The sequence below is a fragment of the Fundulus heteroclitus genome, chromosome 12 (assembly GCF_011125445.2).
Source record: "Fundulus heteroclitus isolate FHET01 chromosome 12, MU-UCD_Fhet_4.1, whole genome shotgun sequence".
NCBI lineage: Eukaryota > Metazoa > Chordata > Actinopteri > Cyprinodontiformes > Fundulidae > Fundulus > Fundulus heteroclitus.
Window position 1 is genome coordinate 26,949,285 of NC_046372.1, and position 17,944 is coordinate 26,967,228.

General features: G+C 39.9%; 1 protein-coding gene across 3 annotated transcripts in view; it reads right to left on the bottom strand.

The window, feature by feature from the left end:
• The window catches only part of adamts3 (ADAM metallopeptidase with thrombospondin type 1 motif, 3), a 230,747-nt gene that overhangs the window by 164,779 nt on the left and 48,024 nt on the right, over positions 1–17,944 (bottom strand). For all 3 annotated transcript variants that reach the window (XM_036144383.1, XM_036144382.1, XM_036144381.1), the window contains exon 4: positions 12,198–12,354. In XM_036144383.1, coding sequence (XP_036000276.1) covers positions 12,198–12,354 — 157 coding nt within the window. The remainder of the gene's footprint in view (positions 1–12,197; positions 12,355–17,944) is intronic.

Below are 17,944 nucleotides of genomic sequence, written 5' to 3' on the forward strand. Positions count from 1 at the left end.
GTGAGACGGCGTTCCACGGTCCCACTGTGTGAGCGTTAGATGCTGATTGGATGGCACCACTGATTGGTGGGCGGGGCAGACGCCTTTCTAGGTGGGCAGGTGGTATCGTGTGTCTTTGTTACTCCTGCTGCATTTTCAGTTTGTGCTTTAGCGCTTTATACATTTGGTCTTTGAGCTTTACATCTGCTGTTTGCTTCTGACGCGCTGCTGCTCCGCTGGCATCATCTGCTCCATATGAAGTCATTTGCAGTTCACGGTTTCCCTGCTTTCTGACCAGCCTAGTTGTTCTGCCTGTTTTTTTTTGAAAAGCAGCTCTGTTTATACGTTTCTTATTTTATGAGCGCATGCCTGAGGACGGCAGCTTTATTCCATAAATGGCTTGGTAAATAGTTTGTACTTGTAAAGCGCTTTATCAGGTCCGACGACCCCAAAACGCTTTACTCTCAGTCATTCACACATGCATGCACGCATTCACAGCCTGATGGTGGTGAGCTATGTTAGTAACCTACTGCCCTGGAGCACAAAATGTAAATAATTTAATGGCACTAAAATCTGAACTCTGATGTACATGTCTCTCAGGACCCCTGACATAAAACTGTACAGCTCGTTAAACAAAAAAACAAAGATTTTTTTCTTTTTCATATAATCTGGTTAAACCAGGTGTATCTAAACTAAGTAATCTAAAAGAAATTGCTGCTGTGATTTGATTCTTTTATTAATCCATGTATCTTGTTATAATCTCAGATTTTGGACAGGCATAATTTAGCCTCAGTGTGCACATGTGATGTTGCTCACAGAGGTCCAATGACCGCTGAGACACATGAAAAATTAGGGGGAACGTTGCTGGGGAGCTACATGCCCTCACAGGGAAGCCAGCTCCCCCCCGCTGGCTCCAGTAAGCCCCCCTGTTCTCCAAAGACCGACCCGGAGAGGGAGGCACCACTGTAGTCTGCAGGGCCAGAGATAAGAGGCGAGACCCAAGAGCCAACTGCAAACCAAAACCAACAACCCCCCCCACCCCCGGACCATCCTGACCCTCCTTTAGGGTGGGGGTCAGGATGGTCCCAGGGGAAAGAAAGAGAGAGGGAGAACAAAAGATTCTGAGAAACAGCACAGAACCTTGAAAAAGGCAGAATCAAGCCTGATCTACCTGCCAGATTTCAGCAGCAACAAATGCTATTTTTAGAAATGTCCACTTTGCTACTTAATTTTATTTTCAATAATATTAGCTTGTTCTTGTTTATAATCTGAAAAGGTAAAACAGTCAAAATTCCACTGTGGGCCAAGCCAACCAGCTTGGCCCACCCCATCAGAACCGCAGGTCAAAAGTTGGGATCACTGAAAGGTGGCACAACAAATTAACCCAGTAAAGCACGCTGGTTCTTCTGAAAACATATTTACTGGTGACAGAATAATTAGCTTGTTGAAGAAGTTTAAAAACATTTCTTTTTTCCCCCTCCTAAAACTTTACCGCTCAAATAAATGGTATTTACAGAGCTCAGTTACCCAGGCTGTTAAACCATTTTGTTAAACTCAGAAGAATCCTAAGAAAAAGCATAAAAGGGTGGGGGGGTTATACTTTTTGAGTTTTTCTAAGATCTGTGTTCTTTCGTTTGCGATCAAAGGAGGAACTAAACATCAATGTGCAGCACAGATCCAGCGCAGGTTTCAAACTGCTTCAAAAGCAATAACTGCTTTCTCTTAACAACGATGCAGTCTGTGGGGATTTATCTAAAATGCATGAACAAGAACATGCTCTACATCTCAGCTTTACTCATGATCATCAGGGAAAAAGATGAGTTAGACCATATCAGCTCGCTTTTGGCATCATTTGTTGCAGGATAACTGACAATTCTTTCCAGAATTGGCTGCATTTATTTGAATCTGCTTATTTACTGGCACAAGCTGACACTTTTGGTCACAGCCTGTTCATTTTCAGCAGGGTTGAGGTTTTGGGGAAGCCGTTGCAGAAGCTTCATGTCGTCTTTATTTATTCCAAACCGTATTAAGTATTTTAGGGATCCTTGTCCTACATTCACACAACATGCGACTAAAAGCGTGTGATGAAAAGAAATTCATTACGATGTGAAGGAACCAAACAGGTTGGAGCACCAACGTCACTGTTCCCAGTGGAGTGAGTTTAACGTCACTGTGAACTGAGAGGGCGCTGAACAAAAAAAACTAAATAAACTGAAATCTAAAGAGACAACCCAAATGTCTGCTTTGAGAAAAACTTATGCTCAGAGGAGACAAAGACCTCTTTGGCCACAATGTCAAGAGGAATGTATGGAGGAGTCGAGGTGAAACTTTGAGATTTATGTGGCGGCAGCATCATCCTCTGGGCTGTTTCACTGCCAGCCGTACCAGTGGAGCAAAGGGAATGAAACCTTTTAAACCAAAATCTAGATTGTTAAAACTCAGACACAGTTGGGTTAGAAAAACGTAAATATCCTTTTATTTACATTAAGTTACAGGCATTTGGTCTGTTTCAAGAGTTGGATTGTAGGAATGTTTTGCTCTGTTTTAACGTCCAACAGGGTCGACTGTTCTCCCAGAAAAGGAGTTTATTGCCTTAACCAACTGTGCAGTTGCAGGTGACTGATCACCACCAGCAATAAACCTGCACCCATGTTTGTGAGCCGACCCCCATGTTGTAAACTCCTGACTCCTCCTGACCCTTCTTTAAAGTCAGATAATGAAGGCAGAAGACAGAGATGTCCCAGCAGAGATGAGATCAGACCTTCAAGGGAGTATCATTCTCCGTCTGGATCTACTCTCCTCTTCTGCAGAAAAGTAACTTGTGTTCTGTATTGGTTTCTTTCTAGGACAATAAGGGGTTATTATCATAACTCTACCAATTAAACTGGTGTTGGAATGAATAAAATAGGCTATTAAGCTACTGCAAGGGTCTTCCAGAATCTCCAACCTGAGCAATATTAAACAATTGTAAACCATACTGAGCCTGATTCTTAGCGAGGAAACCATGAGGCGCACCGGTTTATAAGGCGCATTAAATATTATTCCCAAGTGTGTAATATCACTCCGCACAGCAAAAAGGGAACTAAAAGTAAGTAAAATTTCTTGAAATTAGTGTATTTTTCCTTGATTTTTCCTTGATTTTACCAATGGAATAAGATTTTTGCTCTTATAATAAGAACAATTAATCTCCATCATCTTATTTCAAGTGCAGGTTATCTAATTATCTTATTTCATTCCATTGGCAAATAGTCTTTTTTAGCTGCTCGAATCAATAAAAAATATACTTATCTCAAGAAATTTCAGTTTTAGTTCCTTTTTGCAGTGTGCTCCTCTGCATATATAGTTCTGTCCTGACAGAGAGAGCTATCCGTCTCTGCCGGGAGGACAGAGTAGCTGGACTACACTGCCCTGTTTCTAACATAAGGTCAAAATAAACCTAACTTTTATGTTTAATTAACTTATTAGGTTTATTGTTGCTAGCGCGTACTCCAGGCTGCCTTACATGAATGCACTTCTAGTTTAGACATTACAGTCAGGCAGTCTGGTAGACAGCTCAGGGGTCCTATCAGGTAGTGACACAGTGTACCGTAATTCTCCTAATAATCATTAAGTGGAGCGGCTTTATTGCTAACCAAAGTCGTAGTTACACATTTTAACAGATTATTGAGTGCATTGTACCACATAAAATCAGTCAGTACTTACAACGGTGATCATATATAAGGCGCACCATCAATTTGTTTGAAAATTTAAGGATTTTAAGTGTGTCTCATAGTCCGAAAAATGGTAGTTTGAATGAATTGTACCAAATGTGCAGTGGTTAAATATCCAGCAAGAATGATGCTAGAAGTGTTTTTATCGCTGTCAAAGCTAGTAGCGGACGTGCAATCAGCTAAAATCTTTCCTGGATTTTTGAGAGTGAAACTTGCATGATGCAAACGTTTTCATCTGCAACTAGATATAAAGGTTGTTCTCTGGAAGACTATGTGCACAAAGAATTCATGAGAAATGATAACTGTCCAATTTCAAAGCTAGCAATTAATAACACACCAAACACATCACTGGCAAAGAAAACACTGATTCAAAGTATGGAAGATATTTGCTGAGGAAAAACATTGAATAAGGGAGATTTCTAATTTGACCATTGGTGTGTCAACATGGTCGTAACGAATGCAAAGGATAAAAACATGTCAAGCTCTTAAAAGGCAAGTACATAAAAAAAAAATCCAACTAACTCCATTTCTGGGCCTATATCAGACAAAAAAGTTGAATAACAATGACTCTTTGTAAAGAAATGGGAAATATATGGTAAAGCAAAACTAGCCCTGGATAAAGTGACGTTTACCCCTTCAAAAAAATGTCATAACCTTATGAGATAGAAAAAAAGCACTTTAAAAAATCTAAGAAAAATACTTTCATACTTTCAAAATGCATGGAAGCAAAATACTTTCAAAGGAGACAATGGAAAATCACAAACAACAATTAGGCACCTTGTGTTCTCAACATCTGACTTGTCTTAAAACATCCAGGCTTTTGTTTAGCAAATGTTTTCTAACAGAAAATGAAGGAAATTTAGCTTGTTATTTGTAGAAACTGTTCTGCTGCTTATAAATTGGAAGCGATGTGCCACTGAGCACCCCAGCAGCGTTCAGCCTGACCGCATTGCCTCACAACAGGAAATAAGAGGTGCTGAAACAAACACAGCCCCCTGACGGCACACAAGCTCAGAGTTCAGAACGATTGGAAGCAACAGAATCTGCCAGCACCCCGATTCCCTCTGCAGCTTCAAGATGTGTAGACGTTCGTGTATGACTTGTTTACTCAAGTCAAAAGACTAAAGAAATACTAAAAACTGAACAATATTGGTGTAAAAAAACAAAGAACGACAACACTGAGCTAACAACAACACTATTTGTCACTAGCCATGCTTTCATCAACGCTTTTTTTACGCACATTTTAAAGCAGCACATTAGAAAAGGTTGATGGAGGCAAAAGTTCGAAATAACTTCCTCAATTTCGAAAAAATCTTTTTACGCTGTCTTGGGATTATTTTTGGCTTTTTCGGAAAAGAGTTAATGCGCGAAACGGGAGATGGAAACTGATCTAGCGAACATTTACCGCGCAGGCCTGATAATCTGAGTCTGCTCCCGGCTGTAGAATAATTCCTTTCTCTACGTCTCCACATTACAGCATGTCACATCGTCAAAACTCGCTGACACGACAGAGCAACAACAACTCGACCGATTGCATCACATTCCTGAAAACCTCTCTCCTTTTTTCTCAGATCTTTGCTCCATGCTTGTTTACAACTCCTACTTCCTGTTTATTACAGCCATGCGGAACGCCAACATTTAAGAAAAGTATGCTAAAAATGTTAAGAAAAGCTTTTTGAAACAAATGTGTCTCGAAACTAATCTTAAAACTTTCCTTTGTGACAAAGCTTCTAGTCAGAGTGGCTCATGTTACCCTGAGCTACCTCTATAGTTATGCTGCTATAGGCTTAGGCTGCTGGAGGACATCAGGGTCTAACTTTCTCCCTGACGTTCAGCTTTTAACTTTTTGCTCTCTCTCTTTTTCTTCATAGTAGGTACACCTGGTCTGGCGTTCTGTTAACTGTGACATCATCCAGAGAAGACGGCTCACCCGCTACTACCATCTAATGTAGAACAGATTACTAGATCAATGTGTGCTTCTGTGCTTTTTTGTTTCTCTTGTTGTGTCTCTGTTCTGTCTTCTGTAACCCCAGTCGGTCGAGGCAGATGACCGTTCATACTGAGCCCGGTTCTGCCGGAGGTTTTCCTTCCCGTTAATGGGGAGTTTTTCTTCCCACTGTCGCTTCATGCTTGCTCAGTATGAGGGATTGCAGCAAAGCCATCAACAATGCAGATGACTCTTCCTGTGGCTCTACGCTTCCCCAGGAGTGAATGCTGCTTGTCGGGACTTTGATGCAATCAACTGGTTTCCTTATATAGGACATTTTTGACCAATCTGTATAATCTGACCCAATCTGTATAATCTGACTGATTTTGACTTTGTAAAGTGCCTCGAGATGACATGTTTTATGAATTGGCGCTATATAAATAAAATTGAATTGAATTGAATTGAATTGAAACACACCAAAATTACAGATATGTAATTTTGGTGTGTTTCAACACGACATTTGTGTCGTATTAAGTAAAATAGAAGGTAGGAAACCATTAACAAGAAATCAGGATCTATTTAAATCACGACCGGCTGGTAAAAGCTTTACAAAAAAACAAAACTAGAAACTGGTCGCAAAATTCGGAAGCTTATTAAATAACAAACAATGTTTGTGGGGAAATATTCTTTTTGGATTATTTTTTGTACGGCAAGATTTTCATTTCGACAAGCTAATATTTTAGCTGCCATATTTGCCTCTGTGAATACTTTTCTCCCAACAAGCAGCGTCTTGAGCTCAGTTTGTGGTTTTAACGTTAGGGTCATAACAGCAGATGATAAGAAAAGGCATTCATTACGGATCTGCTGTCATCGCCACCAGCAGAGCCATGAAATCAATTGGAGAATCCTCCCGCCGCAGAGCCTGAGACCCGACTGGTGAAAGGTAAGAAATCCAATCAACACAGAAATATCCCATTAGGGAGGCACGGAAAAGAATCCAGCCGCCACGGTGGCCGTGTCTCACAATGGTAATCATCTCCTGCAGCATCAATCACATTTTACTGTCCGTTTTCATTTAGAAAAAAAAGTATGTTGACGGGGTGTTTCTTGATTTTCTTTCTTTTTTTGTGCTGCCTTTGTTCGACCCAACAGTTCATTAAATTCTCAGAGTTGGGTTAAGACGAGCATGTTGGGGTTTATGTGGCAGCCTTCAGATCAGAAAGTGATTTCCTTCCTTTAGATAATTGTTCTTCCTGCTGTGACAAATGGGGCTCACCTCCTGCGTACTCTAACAGCAGGGTAGCTTTCTATATGTGTAATAAGAGGTTACCACGGGCAAAAATGGAAAACACAGTGCTGTTAATAAGAGAAGAGCTTAATACGTACTGTACTGGTGTGTAAAAGGCAGATTTGCTTAATAATTTACTTTATGCACAAATTAGGCCATTATCATAAAGGAAGATGTAGGAAGTGATCAGATTTTGGCTCAATGAACATCCTTAAAAAGGATTTATCTTGTTTCACATCAGAATGAATAAATGGTGATTAACATGTGGCCAATTAAAAGAATAGTTTGCATTTTTTGAAGCGGGATTCTGTGAAGCTGTTATCACCTATTGGTACCTTTCCTACAGCAGACAGACATGAGGTGTTGAACTGAGAGAAGAGTTTTAAGCCCTAAAAGGCAACTGAAGCTTAGAATTGTATGTGGTGAGAGTTGAATTTAAACTTTAAGACTTTAACCTGGGATTATTGAGTGATAATCCCAGATTAAAAGCCGCTAATAATGGCGGCTTGTTGCAACAATCAACCTGATTAGCTAAGAGGGGTTATTAAGACAATATAACGCCAAGTCTGCCAAAAGGTAAATGCTTGGACTGAGTCATTCTGGAGTCTAATTGTCCTCTAGAGAAACGGATGAAAGTCATTAAAACTTCTGCCAACAGATAACTCAGTCTCAGAATCTCATTTTAGGAAAATAGAAGTATCCCTTTAAGAGATCCAAATAAATAGAAATTAGATAGGTTTCTCTGTTAGTGTACTTACCTGATAACTATTGAGTGAAAAGGAGGGCCAAGACTGGTTCACTCCAAACCTTCTAACGTATAAAGCCCTTAATAATCAAGCTCCATCATATATCAGAGCTCTGATTACCCCGTATGTTCCTAACAGAGCACTTCGCTCTCAGACTGCAGGTCTGCTGGTGGTTCCTAGAGTCTCTAAAAGTAGAATGGGAGGCAGATCCTTTAGCTATCAGGCTCCTCTCCTGTGGAACCAACTCCCAGTTTTGGTCCGTGAGGCAGACACCCCGTCTACTTTTAAGACTAGGCTTAAAACTTTCTTTTGTGACAAAGCTTCTAGTCAGAGTGGCTCATGTTACCCTGAGCTATCTCTATAGCTATACTGCTATAGGCTTAGGCTGCTGGAGGACATCAGGGTCTATTTCTCTCTCTCTGCTGAGTTCTCCTACTGCTCTCCAATTTGCATTGTTTGTTGTTATTTCAACTTTTTGTTCTCTGTCATTTTTTCTTCATAGTAGGTACACCTGGTCTGTCCACTGTGGCTCTACGCTCTTTCAGGAGGAGTGAATGCTGCTTGGAGAGACTTGATGCAACCTGCTGGGTTTCCTTAGAGAGGACACATTTGTATGATCTGATTGAATTTGACTTTGTAAAGAGCCTTGAGATGACGTGTTGTGAATTGGCGCTATTTAAATAAAATAGAATTAAACTGTGACCAGTTATGCATCAAGTAAACAACACATCCACTGACAAAACCAACCGAATACCCACGAGTCACATTTTTCACACTGGACCAGATTGAGGCAAAGATGCATCAGTCAGGATTTCTGACCTTCTGATATCCGCTTTGGGTCAATTTAGGGAAAATTGGCAGATTTTGATAACAAGCTAACCGAGGCGTCACTTTATTTGCTGCATAAATAGAGCACTGAACGTTTTATAAAGTGAAAGGAACTGGGTCTCTAAAACTGCAACCAGAGAACAAAGTGATGCCATGTGTGGGTCTCTTCACGTAGGTGTGTGGGTTACAGGCAGATATAATAAATATCACATTAAAATCAAATTACTCATCAGGGCTCTGCATGTGTGCCAAATTGGATAATTTCTTTTTGTCATGTAACTATGTTTCCGTGTGTGCTTTCCTAAACTAATACATTTATGATTTTTATTATTTCACCTTCATTATAATCAATTCATAACAAAACGGGCCTGTGGTGTGAGAGGACCAATCAACTTCCAAGAGCTCCTGACTGCTAATACAGAATGAAAATATGTAAAATGTTTATTAAAAGATTCCATTATTTTTAAATTTGCACCAGTTAAACTTTTTTTTAAATTTAACATTTATTTAAATTGAAAATTGAGAAATGTGGGGTTTTTTCATCATAAGAAAAAGTTTCATAGTGTAACAGTTGTGTTAACACAATAATTACCTGTCAAGCAAATTCTGCTCAGAGCCCCATAAGATGGTGAGCTAGCTTTGCTTCATAACAATAATTAGTTTGTTTCATCTTCCTATAAAAAAATGTTAATTCATTTATTATTTTGTGTGCATTTGCAACCTAATTAGAAAAAGGAATCCTAGAAAAAATTATTTGCATTTATTGTACAATATTGGATGTTTTCAACTGGTTCTGTCACGTTGGATCGTCTTATTCCTGTAATCATAAAGATTCATAAGAGTCATAAAATATTTTAATTTATTTACATTTTTTATCGTTTCTGATTGCAGTTTACTAACAGTGGTTAAAAAAGGGAGAATGTAGACTATCCATGACTTTTAAATGTCTGATAAAAGAAATAGTAATTTGTTTAAAACTAAATTAACATTAGGTAATTGAGTTGCCGTCACGCAGGTTTCCCTAAAGGTTTGGAACATGGACTCCAGCAGATGATTGCTCTCTAATTATTTCTCTGTCTGGCTGTGACTTCTGCCCGCCTCAACCCAAAAAGGTTTTTGGGATTGCGACTCCAAGATAAGTAAATATTCCACATGTACTGTGTTTACAGCTCATATACCAGTGTGCTTATGGTAAAAAAAAAAAAAAAAATAGGAAACTAAAATGAAATGTCAGCCCCACAAATTGACTGTAGTTCCCGGCCGTCTAAACACACTTTTGACTTCCTTTAAGATGATTTTACTCCTTTTAGCATAAAATCTGTTGCAAATGGTGTCTCTAAAAAGCAATCAAGGCAAAAAAAAAAAAAAAAACTCTGCTGGCAGATCGTTTGGGAAGCATTTTAATGGGAATGCAACACTAAGTGGTCTATCAGAAGCTTGGTTCAAACATGAAGAGCCAGCATCGCCGCTGTTTAGTATTCATGACCACCACATACATATTCACCCACAACATGCACATATAAGCTCCACATATAAATGCAAATGAAGATGGACGCAGCCCAACACAGATTGCACATCAGCAAATGCATGATGCTGTGCCCGATCTAAATGTCTTCACCAGAACATGTGATCGACTCGCCAAGCAGTCGATTGGCTAAACAGTCGATTTAGAACCACCTTTCACTACATTTCTAGCTGTAGGTGTTCTGGGCCAGCTACACTACCAGTGAAAAGTTTGGACTCACCTTCTCATTCGATGGTTTGTCTTTATTTTAATACTACCACTGGGAACTCCTTTAAGACAGTTAAAAAATCATTTTAATAGGTGACTGATCCCATGAAGCTCGTTGAGAGAAGGCCAAGAGGGACCAAATGAGATTTGTATCCCACATTTAACCCATCACCCTTAGGGAGCAGCAGGCAGCTGTTAGGGCCTTGCTCAGGGACCATAGTGGCAGTCTGCAGGGTTCAAACCGGGTACTTGCAGCCTTCTCTGAATGTAAGCGCTTTATTCTACCCATCCAGCTCACGATCAGAGGGAATGGAATGAAAACACAGATTCTAACAGATTCAGCCGTAGACTTTGAATGGGCCCCTTGGACCTGTGAATATGCTTTGAGCTAAACCTTCTGGTTGTATCTCTGGTAGGTTCAAAGCCATAGTTCTACCGGAATGGGAACCTCTGCCCTAGTCGTGTTTTTTTTTATTTATTTAAAAAAGGGACAGTGCATATTCATCAATATTTAAATACAAATATGTTAGGAATTAGACCAAAGGCTACTTTACTTCTGTAGTCTCTGGCAAGTCAATAAGAAAAAAATCAAGAAAACACCAAACAAGCAGACACTAGACAGAATGCAATCAATCAATCAATATATCAATCAATGACAAAACAATAAAATAAAAGACATCAACAACGCTGCACATGCTAAGGATAGTCTGACATCAGTGATCACAGATCTGGTTCAGATCTTTTTTAATTGGTTTTAAATGAACTGAATGTAGCAGCGTGTCTTGTAACAGCTGGGATGTTGTTCCTAATTCCTGAACCCTTGACTGGTAACACCTGTTGACTGAATGCTGTGGTCTGACAGGTGTTACACCTCTAGTCACCTCTAGTAGATGCTCTTGTTACTTTTCCACTTGTGCTGGATTTTAGCTTCACAAACTCTCCCAGAGGTGGTGCAGCGCATCCATTTTAAAACCTTAAAATATTAAACAGGCAATTTTAGAAAAAAAGTTTTCTAAAAATTTCAATTCTGGTGGCTCCCACCTGAGCAACCTGTAGTTGGAGTGCTGCTGTTTTTAGGGCGCATTTTAAGTCAGCTGCAAATCAACGACCCGCCCACATTAAAATGCCTTCTGTTGTCATTTACACCCTGATAGCAAAAAGTGAGCATTGGGGCCGGGTGATAAGAAGTCAAAATCTTTGCACTTTATTTAGTGGTATTGACTGTGATAACAACAAAAGTGGTAATAAAATAACATTTTAAAGTTCTTTTTATTCCCTTTTATGCAACTGTGTGACTGCATGTCACTGCTGCCAAAGCCCCACAAACAAATACTGCTCTTAAAAACATACCCATTTTAAAACATGCCTAAATAAGTGCTTTCCTAATCACTAAATTGCACACTAGAACTGCATTGAAACATGCTTTTTTAAATAATACTGATTCTCAACGAACCAAGATTACAGAGCGGGTGGGGGGGGGGGGGGGGGGGGGCAGAATAAATGTTTAGATATTCAAATATGAAATCATTTTTTACTTTTTTAATTTAGTGTTGGTTTGCCACGGATTCTAATAACAACATGGTTGTGGTTTTAAAGTGTCCTGTGAATCCACACCTACAAAAAGAATCTATTAGCTGTTTTTTTAATTTTGCCTGGGTTGAATTCTCTTAAAATCTTTAAAATGAACAAGCAGTTACTCCCCTGCTTTGTTCAGAGTTGAGACTGACTGAAGCATCGAGTCTTCTTCAAGCTGCTGTTTACGTTCAGAACGCACACGATAAGCAAGCAACGCGTTTGCTCGGTCTACGTACAAGTGCGCACATTTGTTTCGACGTTCGTAGGTACTCATTGTTCCAAGACAGCTCCTACTCCAGGGAAGGAGCTGATAAAAGAAAGTGTGCAAAGCTTTCTGCAGTCCAAACAGGGAATATGTGCAAAGCTTGCCTGGTTGAAGCTGCAGAGGGAAGCGGCTGGGCCAGCCTCCTACCTTGTAGCTGGAAGTCTACGGCGTGGTCAGAGGAGGCGTGCAGCAGGGCCGACCGGCGGTACACCACATGGACCCTGCCCTCGTCTTCCATCTCCTGGGTGCCCTTCTCCAGCGGCTCGATGAAGTACTCGTCTGAGTCGGTGCGGATCATCCCGGCCTGGAACACAACACCAGGTTGAAGGTTCAGAACCACAACACGCAGTTTGAGGAGCAGACAGACGGCCTTTATTATTTCAGACACAATCAGGCTGTAGCATCATTTCATTAGTTACTGTTATTAAATATGGATATCCAGATATCAGATTTTTCTTTCCTGAGTGGTTATGTAAATATCTGCAGCATTTAGTCCACTTCACATGATATGTTCTGGGAATAATAAACCTATAGCTCGTTTTTATATTGTTGATCCATACACAACAACACAATGCGTAACAAAGCAACATCCCAGTTAAATATGAATAAAATACAGGAGAGAAGGAAAAGGCAGATGTGCTGATGCAATATTCATTCAGAGAAAAATCTCCATTTGCGAATGTAAAAATACCTCCCTGACACTGCTACACATGTTTTTATTGTGTCCCCCCCCACCCATCTGTCTGCAATTATCGCCTTGTTACCCAACAGCCGCTGGTGGGGATCAGAAAACCCAAGCATCATTAGAGGCACGCTGAAGCAAACATGCTCGGTGATGGCTACCTGCAGCCTGCAGATTTCCTGCAATAAGAAACCAGCCATGTCTCTTATTTGGAGCGGAAATAAAAGGGTCCCACTTTTAAGTGAAATAATGTACAAACTGGATGTGTGACTCATTATGTCTAAATGATGTCCTGAGACCGCTGTCGTGTCTGTAGGCGACTGAAACATCCAGATAGGTTTTTCTGTAATTATTTCACTTAAAACCAGCCTGGAGGTTCGTTTGGAGAGAAAATATTGACAATAACACAGAACCCTGCTGCACATAGGCACCCCTGGTAAAGACGTGTAAAGCACTTTTATATTAGTAATTAACGGTTAAAGGAGCTATAACTAATAATGACACTTAGTGGTTAAAATCCAAACCACACGTACCCAACGCCTTTCAGGGAGAACAGCCATTTACTCAACGTTCCATTGTTGCTGTGAAAAGCCACTGAATTTTTACTTCCACAGATATATGCTGTTTTATTCTGTTTTACTTCTGGTTTTTCTCTTACTGGCTGCCATGTTTGCAGGCCGCTGCTCTTTTCCCAACATAAAATACCAAATGCTGCGCTCTGTTTCAGGAACACTGGGAACTCTCATATGATTGGCCCAGGAACCAGGAAGTAAACACGGGCTATACACTCTCCGTACCTCTAGGTTTGAAGGAGGAAAACGTGACTAAGACATGATGGAGTGGATTGATTATAGGGAATGTTTCTTCCATCCTAGGTGAGAAATGAGATTGAGTTAGGTTGATTTTGCTGTAAATATCTTACTAATATATATTTAGGAGAATATAGTGTCAAAATATTGTAAAGAGGACATTTTTTTTTACCATAAGACGAAATACTTTAATTTTTTTAAGTTACACAAGTGAAGTGAAGCATGTTCTCAGCTCATTGTGTAAAACTAGCAAACGTTTAGTTAAATCTTCATTGTTTCCAACGGCAGGGCCGCTATCTTGTTTTACAAGCATGTTTCACAGCTTATATTTAGTTGCACTTTAAAGTGTTCTAGTTAAACTGTTTTACTGAAACATCATTAGTTCAAGTTTTAGTCCAACTGTTTTTAATGTTTGCTTTTAGTTTCTATTTCGCATGGTTTATTTTGTTTCTACATTTTATTCCTACTTGCTTTTACTCTGTTTTATTTTCCTATATTTTAATCATGTAAAGCACTTTGTGTCGTCTTTGTATTGAAATGTGCTACACAGATACATCTGCCTTGCCTTGCCTTTAACTTCAAGTCAACTCCCAGACAAAATGCTTGAAATAGCATCAAGTTTTTAAAATAATTGTTTAATATCGTTTTGTGTGAAATGAAAAGGTGGAAAATAAATCAATTAATCGGATTTGGTCAAATAAAACCAGAGATTTTACTTTTAAGGCATATCGCCCAGCCCTAGAATGAACTTTAATGCACTTTACGTTTTCTCCTTTCTATCACACTTCTGCCGCTTTGTACCGTAACCAGCAGCATCTAAAAGGAGGCAGAGAAATCCAGATGATTTGCTGTCTAACGATAATGTTTCTGTGAGAGAATGAAACAGGAACTGTGCATCAGCACATGAACAGACGCAGCGTTGGAGGCTCCTCTGAGGAATCCGCTCCTGCTCAGGGTCCGACGGAGCAGCTTCTGTTGTAACTTCAGCTCTACGTTTATCCTGTCCGCTCTGTGACCCCCCCCCCCCCCCCATCCTTGGGACTGAGCCCATATGGGGCTTTTGCAAGCAACTCAAAAAGTGAACTGATTTTCAACTCCCTCAGTCCCCGATCTGCTGACCCTGGTCGTCCTCCCTCTGTTTACACGAGCTACTGGCCGGCCTGTCTACGGTTCTGCTCACTTAAACTTTGTGGCAGAAGCTCCCAGGTTACATTAATAAACAAAATAACTAAATATGTATGTGCGCCACGTATACAGTAGATGGACAATCTGCCAGTGAATAAACTCGCATTCAATTATCCTTTCTACAAAATACTCTACAATAAGCACAACTTACTTCCACAATTCAACGACATATTATGGTTCCAAATCCTGCAGGGCCGAAAAGCAGCACACATGCCACCGTCTTTTCCCTACTTGATGACGCCTTCACTTACTCCACATGAAAACGGATCATTTCAGCTGTCCATCTGTCACTTGGCCTCCATCCTGATGAGGGGAACTCCTTAGAGCTCAAATTATAAGAATTTGGGCCTAATTTCCATGTGATTAATCAGATTTAGAGTGTAATGCCAAATCATGATGTCAGTATGCATCCTTAAACTGCCAGGAGCAACCCCGCATGTTGCTGGCTTTTTTATTTTTTATTACAGTTAATCATCAGCATTCTGCACAAAAGCGTGCAAATAGAGACATTAATGAGCGGCATGAATGTTTTCAGAGAACTCTAAACTTTGCACTAATGCAACCGTGTTTTTATGCATTTATTTATTTATTTATTTTTAATGGATGTGTTTTAGCTTGTAGAGATGTACAGCACCGTTTTTAAGCGCTTTATAAATAAAGATGGTATGGTATTGTTATTCTCTTTAGTACAAATATTGACAAAAAACATTTTAATTTCCCTTGTTATATATTTATGTCCAAAACATCTTTGTAAAAAGTAAAGTGAAACTTAAATTTAAATGAATTTTGATGTAAACAACAGGAAGTGAACTGAGCTGGCCTCGGTGTAGTGACACTATCCAGATACCTTATGGACAAACTTTAGCCACACATGAGCTTTTAATACTCTGCTTTAGTGGAAAATGTGGTTGTCTATTGTTACAATATTACAGTCAGGATGTCACACGTATATTTTCTGTACTTTTTTTCTTTATGCCGGCACATAACTTGTTTTCGCTATGAAAACTTCATGTATGCAGAGTTTAAATAACAAAACTGATGTCTTTCCGTTGCATTAAATCAGGTTTTGTCAGCTAATGCAGGAATAAGCAACCATTACCAGCTTTAAAGTCATAGTGCTTTGAAAATGGGCCTTGTTAACAAACTTGGCCACGTTTTGATCTCATTTTAGATATTTTTTTCTGCTTTCTGAACCAGTCAAGCTCACAATTATTCATACAACTGGAATATTTAGGTTGAAAGCAACCTTTTAGATTTAAAAACATTTTTCTTCCAGTAAGAGTCCTGACTTGAATCTTATAGTGGGTCTGTGAACAAAGTTAAAGATTAGGGTGATGGTTTAAAGGCCTTCCTACCTGCTACCAGAAAAAATGATCCAAATTCTCTTAGAAACACCCAAGCTGGTCAGAACCTGTATGCCATTGTGCCAATAAAAGTTTTCTACTCAATTTTCAACTATTTTTCTTATAAAATGAACATAAAACATGTATTACTTCTTTTCCAAACTGGAAGTACATTTACATAGTTGTACCTATTCATCTTCTTGTTTGAAAGAAAACACTTTTACGTTTAAATCTGGCATGGGTATGACAGATTTGGGGTTTTAACTGTAAATATCTGTGATTTCAGAATCTCATTCTGATTTTATTTCTTCGTCTCTACCACAGCTGATACAAGAGGCTGAAAAAAGTACAACTTTTTTTTTTTTTTAAATGGGAGGCTTGTTTTTTTCTCTCCTCCCTGGTGGTTCCATGTTGAACATCTTTTGCCCAAAGCATGTGCAATCCTTCCCCTGTACAAGCCATCAACCTTCTTCCTATTTTAGCATCAAACCACTCAACTCTCTTAATTAATCTCGTCCATTCCAGTCACTTGTAATGAAAATAATCTGTTTTATCAGTGCCATCGATCAGAAACCATAAATCAGCAGGTCTGAACCTTTACTTTCACTCGTGCAGCTAGCACCTCTGCCACAGATCAGCTCCTGTTGTTTACTGCAGATGTCGTAGTCCATGTGGACCCTAATCTCATCTGCACATCTCCACTGCCAGCAGCAGAAAGCTCAAACCTGATCCCAGTCCCACCTTGGATGCATTGCTCTCCCACACCACCCACCTGTCTCGCCATCACCTGTATGTACGTCCCATAAACCCTCCCACCTTTCTCTGCAGCATCCAACTTCCTCACACATCATCACGGTCGATCTCCTTTCTTGGCGCCATTTCATTATGTTTAATCTATCTCAAGCTGACCTCTATTGTTCTACATCAGCGGCCTCAAACAGCGCCCCTGAGGGGCCGTTGCTTCAGCACACCTGACTCTAAGATAAGCTCACTAACAGAAACCTGTAGAGCTCGACTGCATGCTGCTGCGGCTGTTTGAGCCTTTTGATTCAGGAGCGAAGGGAAAAGGGACACATCTCAAAAAGTGGCAGGATGCCACGGATTTGAGTTTGAGACCAGACTTTGTTTGAGCGAACAAATTAAAAACTGCCAAAACGTGACATTGTGGTTCAAAGATACTTCCTACACACTTTGAGTGGGTCCCTCAAACCACTATGATTTTTCACAATGTTGCACAATGTCTTTCTTTGCATTCGTTGTCCTAACAATACTTAGAAATAAATGTGGTTAACAGGGCGGTGCAGTCATGCATGAATGAGGTGACACTGATTCATGATGCACGCCACTCACACCAACCAACGGCCTCTAACGACCCAGGAGACGGGCTCTCATCTGTGTCTGACTTGGAATGCAGCTAGGAGGGCGGGCTGCCATATTGGTAAAGCAGCAGCGCTCCAACTGCACGCCATTTTATGATGTGGCTTAGCAAGCTATTGTTTTTAGATACAGAACACACAAACAATGAATTCAAACTCAGCCCCTTATTTCAACCAACTGTTACCACAACTGCAAGTTTAAAAAAAAAAGAGAACTCTGAAGGGGGCGGAGCTTTGTGATGGAGCGTACCTAGGTCTGTGCTGTGATTGGTTGGGAGGATGTAATGACTAATATTAACCTACATGATAGGCTAAAGGAATGCAGAAGGAAGGAAAACTGTTCTATTGAACTTTTTTTCGATCCTTTTTTCTATTATCGATATAAATATATATTGTTATTAAATTATCATCCAGCCCTAGTATAAAGTCCTACTGAGTGCAGCTGGACAATACAGTATCTAAATTCATACATCCGTTCATGCACTGAAGACATCCATGT